We start from the raw sequence: 10,412 nt of genomic DNA, 5'->3' as shown, positions 1-10,412 counted from the left end.
GCTCCCTTAAGTGCCTTGGCCTGCTGGCTTTGCAAGGGTTTCCTTTGAATGAACGTTGTTATTGTACAGTTAGTTGCCTTTACTCATGTTGCTCATCTACTGGGTATCAGAACAGCAACTATTCCACAGTTTGTTACAGATTTCTGACTCATCTAGTCTGTTAAGTTTCCCACTTCAGTAAATGGGGTAGTGAGTTCTGTAAAAGGCAAAGGAGGATGTGAGATTCTTTGCTTGCTCACCTGATATAAAAATGATCTTCAAATTTTTTTAACTTTTTCCTGCTGATCTAAGATTCTTGCTACTTCCATTATAAAAATACTCTGTAATATAATGAAAAATATCTCATAAGATGTCATTTAGCTTATGATACAGAGAATGCCCCAATGAAATGTATGAAACAATGAATATGTATTTTCAAATATTAGTCTGCTCTGTGTGTGTGTGTGTGTGTTTGAAACATGGGAAGCGTTGTGTGTGTAGAAAAACATGGGAGGTATTGCATATAATACCTCCCATGTTTTCCTACCACACTTATTTTTATGATCAAAAAGTAGTTTTTAATCGAGCCCTATTCTGTTATAGTCGATTGAAAAATTCCTGATGATTTTGAAGGGTGTCCAGCATGAGGTTCTTAAGAGCTGAATAGAGAAGCAGTCTAGTAATGGGTACCAAGATGCTCATTAGGCACTTTTCCAAATGTGTCAGGGAAGGTATGTGAACATTCCTTACCTTCAGTTATTCTTAGAAGATTCAGAGTGTGGTTCACTTGGGACTCTGCTATAAGTACAGTGAACATACAATTAAGGGAATTGGGGAGCATGTACACCACTGCATACCCTACCCTTGCACAGCTCCCAGGAGCCCTGATGGTGAGACAGCACAGAGGCCTGTGGCCAGGCTCCATCCCCACACACAGGCTGGGAGTAGCCCCTCCCACCCACCCACTACCATGAAGCTGCCTGGGGCCACCAAGTGCAGCCTGAGCCCTGGCAGTGGCTGCAGTGGCAAGACAAGGCTGCCAGTGGTGGGTGGCCTTCCCTGCTCATACTATGAAGGTGCCCAAGCCCTGACCCCCTGCTGGGCCGTTCTGCTCCACCCTGGTCCATCGCTGTCCCAGGCAGAAGGAACAGACGTTGCTTTCAGCTGTTGCTCAGCAATAGCGGGGCCAGGCAGAGGCCGCCGGCAGTGCCTACAGAAGCTGAATTGAGGAGTTTTTGTTTCAATTTACACCAGCCAGCTAGGACAGCCCACAGAATCCAAGATTCTCCCCCAGACAGTTCGGGATGTGTGATCATGCTAGTTATACGGCCTTGCAGTGGGAATCAGTGGGATTCAGGCCATCTTACAGAATATTCTATCCTATCTTATCCCATCTATCTCAAAAGGTGAAATAAAAGCGTCAGTTGGAAATCAGTGCCTTCTATACTTTTTTCCTTAGTCAGGTATAACTGAAAAATATTAGACTTGTACTGAGCACTTCCAGTTTATTCTTCTCAGTCAATGGTCTTTTGCCGTCTGTGAACAAGGGCGCATATCCCAACATCATTAGTCCTTGTTCCTGTTATGCAGTGACCGTTGCATGGCCTCTGTCACTTGGTTGTAATCCCAAAAACATGCCTCTCATAGCCCATTCTTCATCTTCAGGGCTGTACAAAGGATGTGGCAGTACAGTACATCCAAACCATGAGATTGTCACTGGTGCACAAACTGGTATGTGGGCAAGTTGTCATGCAGAAACAGCAGTTCAGGCATGCCTTTGGGACAGGATATTTGCATGCAATGGTTCAGGTTCTTTGGTGCTTTAACATAGACCTCAGAATTTACTATGGCGCCCTTAAGCAGGTAGTGAACATCAAGAATACCCTCCAAATCCATGGCTTGCTTTTGGAGGTCAAAATTAGGAGGTGTTGCTTTCTGACAGACCCTCACATGCCCTTGTTAACCAGCTGAAAAAATAGTCTCCATTGATGACCTATGTTGAAAAATAGTTGTGTTCAGCAGCAATATGAAAACTTTCTGTGCGGGTTTAATATTTTTTTTTTTCCAGTAATTTTGATTTGAGTGGAAAAATAGGCATTTCTTCCAGACTATCCATTGGAATTTCATTCTCAAACAAGTATAATGAAAGCGTATTTATATGTTTTTGATTTAACTCTAGCTGGGTCTTAAAAACCTCCAAGGATGGAGATTCCACAATCTCTCTGGGTAATGTGCTCCATGGCTTATCAAAAGCATGCAAGTATGTTTTTATTACACTCTTGTTTGAGAATGGAATTCCAAGGGTCCTAATATGTAACTTAAATTTCCCTTGCTGCAACTTGAGACTTGCTCCTTGTTTTCTCACCACTGAGAACAGTCCAGCTCCATCCTCTTTAGAAACCCCCCTTCAGGTAGTTCAAGGCTGCTATTGAATCCCCTCTGTCTTCTCTTCTCTAGACTAAATGAGCCCAGTTCCCTCAGCCTCTCCTCATGAGTCATGTCCCCCAGCCCCCTCGCCATTTTTGTTGTCATCTACTGGACTCTCACCAACTTGTCCACATCCTTTCTGTAGTGGGGGGCCCAAAACTGAACACAGTACTCCAGAAGTGGCCTCACCAGTCCTGAATAGAGTGGAATAATCATGTCACTTGACCTGCTGGCAACAACACCTACCAGTGCAGCCTAGTGTCCTGTTAGCCTTTTTTGCGACAAGGACACACTGCTGGCTCATATTCAGCTTACTGTCCACTGTAACCCCCAAGTCTTTTTCTGCGCATCTTCTGCTTAGCCAGTTGGTCCCAAGCCTGTAGTGATGTGTGGGATTGTTCTGTCCTAAGTGCAGGACTTTGCACTTGTCTTTGAACCTCATGAGATTCCTTTTGGCCCAATGGAATATTGCTTTGTTTATTGTTTGTTGCAATGATTTTTATAAATATGTTCAGGAGGTGTGTGCTCTCTTGGCATTTGTATCTGTTAATATTATAGCAAATCTCATTTACTACTTGCATTGAAAAGTGAAACAAAAATGCACAGATACAAAAAGTATAAGAATGAGTAGGTAAGGTCCAGTAAATGTTTATCCTGTATCTGTTTTTATTTCCAAGCAAATGCATCTTGTTATTTATACCATTTGAATCTATTTCTATATTCAGGACTTAATCTTCTTTTCCAGTGCACGTGTGTAGAGATGACCATAGCAGGCTGCAGAGTCAACCTGTGCAGGGCCAGGTCACTAGTTGATTGCACAGATAATTCATCTATAGGAGGTTAACTATTTAGTGGAGGAGATTCAGACTGCAAGAAGAGTGGTAAAATAACTCTCCCTCTAAAGGAGAGAATGTGACCACTGGGTAGCTGTGACATTTTATAGTGTTGTCAGGTTCACTTTTCTGCTACCTAGATTGTTGGACCTCTAGCTACATGCTGGGTCAGAGGAGTCAATAGTAGGATCTGTGAAATGGATAAAATAGCAGATATCCCTGTTGCTGTTGCCATCACCTTTGAACAGCCAGGTAACTCTAGAGGCAGAATGATGAGAAACATTCTTCCTTCTAGTTGCACAAGTATGTCAGGAGTGAAAGGAGCTTCATGTTTATCAGAGATAAATGGGGAGAAATTCCTGGAACAGCACCACACTACAAAAATCTTTCTATTTTTTTTTTTGTGAGAATTTTGGAGAGTGGGCCATTATTTTCCAGGTGTTGCTTCTGGATAATGGAGTCAGAGTCTGTTGCTTGTAAGTCTTGTTCTCAGGCTTGCCAATGAATGGAAGATTTCCAAAGCACAATGTGAGCAGAGCAGGGGAGAGAGAAATTGATTTCAAACTTGAGAAGTCTGTTTAGAGAGAGTCTGGGTAGAAGAAAGAAAATATATAAAGTAGGATAGTTGAGAGCTTAACAGTTAAGTGATGGGGGAAAGAAGCTGGAAAGAAGAGAGAAACCATAAGCTATTATAGGAAAGAAAATTGGAAGCAATGCCCAGAAAAGTTGACCAAAGCCAGGGGGATAGAGTAGGGCTGTTGCAATTGATACAGCTTATTAAAAAATTGCACTGTATTACATGTATTGCACTATTTCTCAAAAGTGTTTTTCATATTTCTCAATGAAAGGCCAAATAAGGTAGATGAACAGCTAGCTGTAACATTACTAAATTTAGATGCATATTTTATATAGAACTCAAGTCATAACAGTTTTACAGATGGTTTGAAAATGCAAACATAACTAAATGTTTTCATCTGAAGAGTCTGATTATATTTTTTAAATATAAATAAATGTATATTGCTTTCTGCCATAACCGTTTCCGAGTAAGATCTTAGAAGTACTTCAGGGTTGTTCCAGAAGTATAGCTAAGGATAGAGTTTAACAGAATACTCCTTTTTCTTCATTGTAGTCTGAAAGATTTCATTCCCTCTTTTAAACACAAAGTCAGTCACTTCATAGATCATTTCTCTCAACTAACATCTGGGGCTTAAATCTTCCCAAAGCAATGAAAAATTCTTCCTTTTGCTGTGACCAGCACAAGCAGTCAGTGAACAGAGGCCTTATTAGCAGTGTCAGGGTGCTACCAGCTCCCCCCGTCCTCTTGTCATTTTGCTTGTTTCTGGAGTCGAGTTGAATTGCAGCAGTTTGGCCCCATGAGTGTGACCGGAGCTGCCCTTATTAATTATACTTGCTGCAAATACTTTAGCATTTGAAAACTACTGTTTGCTAAGTATACCATGGAGGAATGGGATTGAGATGGCCTTTGTTCTTTCATATTTTAATATCTGTAGACCACTGTTACTGACATTCATACTTCTTTGTATATACACATTACCTGGTCTTAACCTGCTCAGTTTGGAATTGGAAGAGGAAGACCTGAAATGTCATTTGGTAGTGTTTTCTGCATTTGGTAGGGTTATATCCATTTGTTTCAGATCCAGCAACAAACTCAGAGTAAATTCCATATTTGCCTGTTGCACTTAAGCAACAGTGGACATGGCTGCCAAGAACCAGCCTCTGATTAGTCTCTTTCATCTTGCCCCTACAACCTCTTTTTCTGTGATAGACTCCTGGACTGATCCTGAGTTTCCAGAAATTAGGATTAATACATTCAGAATGTTTGCTTTTGACATTTGATATTTTAAGTATCTGTTTCTCTCCTAGCTCTATATTACTAATGTTAATACTTCTCTTTGGGGAACACACTGTATGGTTGGTTATTTTTAGCTCTAAGAGTGAGGATTTAAGTCTATATCATTTTTGAAAGTCAAAGTAACGGTCACAAAACTACTGATTACTTACCCTTGTTGACACATTACAAGATTTTCATTATGGGGTATGTTCATCCCATAGAAGAACATTTGATATTTTTTATTTGATATCAATATAGAGAAGTGAATTTTGCATTGCTTAATCTGCATAATGCCTCTGTTTTAAATCCATCTGTAATAGATAGCATTTTGTCTTGTTGAATCTAGTGCTTGTGTTTAGTGGATGAATGTGCTGTATCGTAGACGTGTGGGCAGGAGAGTTAAGGTTATTGGTTAAATATATTAATCTTTCCTTTTGAAACTCAGTCTCTGCATTGACCTCAAGAAATAGACCATCTCCTAGCAAAGGCTAGTTTTCATAGTAAAATTTTTCCAGAAAATAATTAAAGAACCAAACTGTAAAATAACGGGATAGTAGTGTTAAACCTTTTGGCCCTGCAGACCAGATGAATGGCATGGGGTTGAGCTGTGGGCAGAATTGGGCCCTGCGCTGGTTCCACCTGACCCTGCGCACCTGGGTTGGGCACTGCACAATCTCTGCACATTTCAGATCAGGCCCTACGCCATCCTTGTGTGATAGGATCAAGTCCCGTGCCAGGATCGAGTCATGGTGTCCCATGTGTTGGGATTAGGCCCTGGCATCCTGTCCTGCCCCTGCTTTGCATGCTGGGATTGGGCCATGTGTACCGGGATTGGGTCCTAAACCGCCATGCTGCCCGTGGCCAGACCTGTGTGCCAGGATTGGCCCTTGCCCTGCTCTGTACACCCAATTTAGTAGGCACAGATGTGCTATTGGACAGCAGGAGAGCAGTGCTACCCTTGCCACCAAGTTTTCAGACCCATGGAGAGTCCTGTGAGCCAGGTAACATAGCACTGGGGACTGTATTGGGGTTGAGCACCCCGATATCCAAAACTTTAGTGGGGGAAATGGTAGAGGGAAAACCCACTAGCAAGTCGAAAAGGCTTTTACACGTAGGATGTGGCATTAAGAACAATTTGATATAAAACATGAAGGGCATAACCAAATACCCATAGTCATTGCCATACCATCTTGCCTCCTAATAGTCACCTAACGTAACCATGGGAGGAGAACAGGTTGAGAAAGGAGATGCTCCCTGAAAGACTGTCCTAAGAGGGTATTGCACAATATGGACATTTTTGAGAAATTGCTTCCATGAATATCTTCCTCCTGCTCTTGAAATTCTGTTGATTTGATTGTGCTGAGCATAGAAAAGGATATATAGACAGCGCTTCCCATACAAGAGGAAATGTGTAATTAAACTATTGTTTATATGGATGGTGTGTTAAGATGCTGTGTATCCTGAATAGAGCTGCTGGCTATTCCTATCAAGTGCTGTAAATAGGCGTAGAGTAGGACTCTGAAACTACTGCAGCTTTGAACTCAGACTTTGACGTGAAGTTTTCCTGGGATTTTGTCAAGGCAAAGGAAACCTGAAACCTACACTGTAGCACGTGATTTTTCTGATTTGCCTGTTGTCAGGCAGATGGCAAACTCATTTCTTTTTGAGACTTCATGTTTAAATAAAATTTTGGTTCCTTTATAATGTTGACACATTATGCAAGTCAGATAGTACTAAGTGCTTTAGCAGATCTCTTGTCCTTCTCTGTGTTGTGTGTATACTCACAAGTGTTCATTTATTAACTTGTTCTCTTCCAGATCGCTGATCTGCAGCTCCATAAACTGGATGAACTGGACTGCTTGATCCAAGGCTTGCTTTATGTTGATTCCATTGGTTTCAATGGCCAGCCAGAGTGCTATTATTTTGAAAATCCTGCGGATCCTGAACAATGTCAGAAAAAACCTTACTGCCTTGATAATCCATATCCTATGTTGCTGGTTAACATAGGCTCAGGGGTTAGCGTTCTAGCAGTGTATTCTAAGGACAACTATAAAAGAGTTACGGGGACCAGGTAAATATACTAATCCAAAGCATAACTTTGCTGGTGAAAATATATCTGAATTTTCATTTTCCTTGAGGTTGTTCTGTGTAAGATATTGATTTAACTCCCTGCGTTACATGTGCTTCATTCTCCATGCGTCAGATTGTGGCCCTTCTCACCACATCTGTAAGACGACAGAATCACCTAAGAGTAAGACTGGAGCACCATATTTCAACTTCAGTGCCCTTGCTGCATAGGAAATACTAAGACGGACAAGAGATGTTAGACCAGGGGTGGGCAATTATTTTGGCTTGAGGGTCACTTAATGAGTTTTGGTGACCTGTTGAGGGCTGCATCCATCTTTGTTTCACTCCGTCTGTCTCCCTTTTTCCAGAACCCAGCTGGAACTGTAGTTTGCCAGGAGCCCCCACCCCGAAGCTCAGCTGTGGATCTAGATAGGGACTTGTTCCATAGTGGGTGGGCAGTGGCATCAGTTGTGGATACCACTGGGGCTCCTGAACCAGCTGGTGGTGTCCACAGCTGATGCCATTGCCCATGCACCACAGTGGAAGCCCCTGCCCAGGTCTGCAGCTGATGCTGCTGGAAAGAAGTCCTGTCTGCCCACCTGGCACAGTGGAAGCAGCCCTAGCCACCTGGCACCATGCGGCAGCCAGAACTGGAGCTGCTGGCTGTCTGTAGGCCAGATCCAGTGAGTTGATAGCCTGCCTGTGGACCATAACAAATCTGTTGATGGTCTGGAACTGGCTTGTGGGCTATATTTTGCCCACCCTTGTGTTGGACCTTGATAGATGCTAGGGAGCGTTGGCCATTATGGCTCATAGGAAGCTATTTTCTCCAAGTGGTGTTTTCATTGTCAAGATCAGTGTGGATTTCAAAGTGTTTGAATATGAAATATACCACAATGTTACTATTTAAATGGAAATTGGTAGAACTGAATAATTGGTTTTAAAGTCTGTTTTGAGGCTTTCTTCAAAGAGCTAGTGGTAGTCTCCCAGTCACAGGCCCTGGTTGTCAGAGTGAGTGAAGTCCCCCATGAGATCTGCTGGGTGGGCAGTACAACAATCTACAGGTAATTGCAGGCATTAGTAGGAGTGTTGCCAGCAGATCAAGGGAAGTGATTCTTCCCCTCTGTTCAGCACTGGTGAGACCACATCTGGAGAACTGTATCCACTTTTTGGGCCCCCCACTACAGAAATGAGGTGGGCAAATTGGAGAGAGTCCAGTAGAGAGCAATAAAAATGGTTGGCAGGCTGGTGCACATGACTAAGGGAACTAGGCTTATTTAGTCTGAATAAGAGAAGACTGAGAAGGGATTTAATAGCAGCCTTCAAGTACCTGAAGGGTGTTTCTGAAGAGGATGGAGCTAGACTCTTCTTAGTGGTGGCAAATGACAAAGCAAAGATTAACCATCTCAAGTTACAGCAGGTGAAGTTAAGGGTTAGATATTAGGCAAAACTCGCTAGGAGGGTGGTAAAGCACTGGAACAGATTACCCAGATAGCTGGTGGACTTTCCATCCTTTGAGGTTTTTAAGACCGGGCTAGGCAGAGCTTTGGATGAGATGATACAGTTTAATGGTCCAGCTTTCAGCAGAGGATTGGACTAGAGGCCTCTTCCAACCTTAATCTTCTATGATTCTGTGACTTTTCTAAAGTCTCACCTTGGGTCAGCAGCAGTTGTTTCCATCGGGCATCTGACAAGTAGCTTCCTGTGAAATCAGTCCATCTCTGGTTTGCTCCTTGGATGGCTGTGGTTGGCTGTTTATAAGGTCTGTTGCTAGCCTTGACTTAAGGATCTGACTGTTACCTGCTGGTAGCAGGGGGGTGAGAAAACTATCCAGAAGACAGGAGAGATTACTAGTTGGGGACTTCAACTTCCCAGCTATCTGCTGGAAAAATAATATCGCCCAACACAATATGTTAAAGAAATTTCTGACTTGAATGGAAAACAACATTCTGCTCCAAAAAGTTGAGGGTATGATTAGGGGATCTTCCAACTTGGATTTACTTCTGACCAATAGGGAAGAAATGGCTGAGGCTCTGAAGGGTTGGGAAACTGGGAATAAAATGATAATTTATTATTTTAAGACAAGGGAAGAATGAAGTTAGCAGAACTAAACCATTTGATTTCAACAGGGAAGAATTCAACTGACTTAGGAAATAGGTAAGGTCCCATGGGAGGACAGACTGAAGGATAAAGTGGCCCAAGAGAGCTGGCAGTTCAAGGGCACATTGGTAGTACAAGAAGCTATTCTGACATAAAGAAACAAGGACAGCAGGAGACCAGTATAGTTGCAGAAGGAGTTCTCTGATGCCTCGAAATCTAAAGATTACATAAAAGACAGGCAAGTCGCCATACTAAGAAATAGCAAGAACTCACACAGACAGAATTGGAGAGGTACAGTTAAAATGAATTATACCTGTTTAGGAAGACGAGAGCAAAAAGAAATAGTTCTATAAAGATGCTGGCCAGCTGTGGATCTGCAGCTGAATAGCCAGGGTGAGCTATAACAGAAGATATGAGAGCATGGAGCTGCTCACCAGCTATTTTGCCTTTGCCTTTGCACATGCACACAAAAAAACCTGCAATAAGAAAGCTAATGAAGTCATTGGACAAGGGAAAAAGCAGAGGATCATGATAATGAGCAACCATCACAGAGCTTTTTGTTTGGTTTGAATGACTAGATCAGTAGGCCTGATGAACTTCATCCCACAGTACTGGAAAAAAAACAGTGGAAGGGACCTTGGACCTCTTGGTAATAATATTTAGGGAGTCGTGGGAGATGGGTGAGGTTGCCAGAGGACTAAACAATGGCTAATATAGTCATCCTCCCTCCCCCCTTGAAAAAAATAAGCCCTGAAGAAGGAAAGGCTGCCAGCGTACATTGATTGAAGAACACATCGTGCCAAACCAATCTGATCTACTTGGACAAAGCACTGTATTTTCTTGAATCCAAGACAAACAGTTGTGGCTCCAGCCAGTGGCACAAAACACATGCTGCCTGCAGTCCCCACCCAAATCAGCAGCAGCAGAGGCAGTGGCTGGCACCTCTGGCTCCAGCTTCAGCTTCAACTGAGTCATGGAGCCAGGGCTGGAGCCAAAGCTAATGCTGCCGTAACCACTTCTGCTTGGCTAGGCAAGGACCAGAGCCAGCATGTGCTCCATACTCCAGGCCAGAGCAGGGTTGGAGCCAGAGCCATGGCTGAGGGTAAGCCCGACTTTGGTGGAGGGGAAGTGTGAGGAGGGGCGGCGGGGGGGGG

General features: G+C 43.0%; 1 protein-coding gene across 2 annotated transcripts in view; it reads left to right on the top strand.

Annotated features, from left to right (window-relative positions):
- The window catches only part of PANK1 (pantothenate kinase 1), a 43,206-nt gene that overhangs the window by 23,049 nt on the left and 9,745 nt on the right, over positions 1-10,412 (top strand). For both annotated transcript variants that reach the window (XM_019502588.1, XM_019502589.1), the window contains exon 3: positions 6,909-7,162. In XM_019502588.1, the coding sequence (XP_019358133.1) occupies positions 6,909-7,162 (254 nt within the window). The remainder of the gene's footprint in view (positions 1-6,908; positions 7,163-10,412) is intronic.

This window comes from Gavialis gangeticus, unplaced genomic scaffold, assembly GCF_001723915.1.
Source record: "Gavialis gangeticus isolate Ggan-Ray unplaced genomic scaffold, GavGan_comp1, whole genome shotgun sequence".
Lineage (NCBI taxonomy): Eukaryota > Metazoa > Chordata > Crocodylia > Gavialidae > Gavialis > Gavialis gangeticus.
The sequence above is the reverse complement of the archived record's forward strand: the minus strand, read 5'-3'. Positions and strand labels throughout refer to the sequence as shown.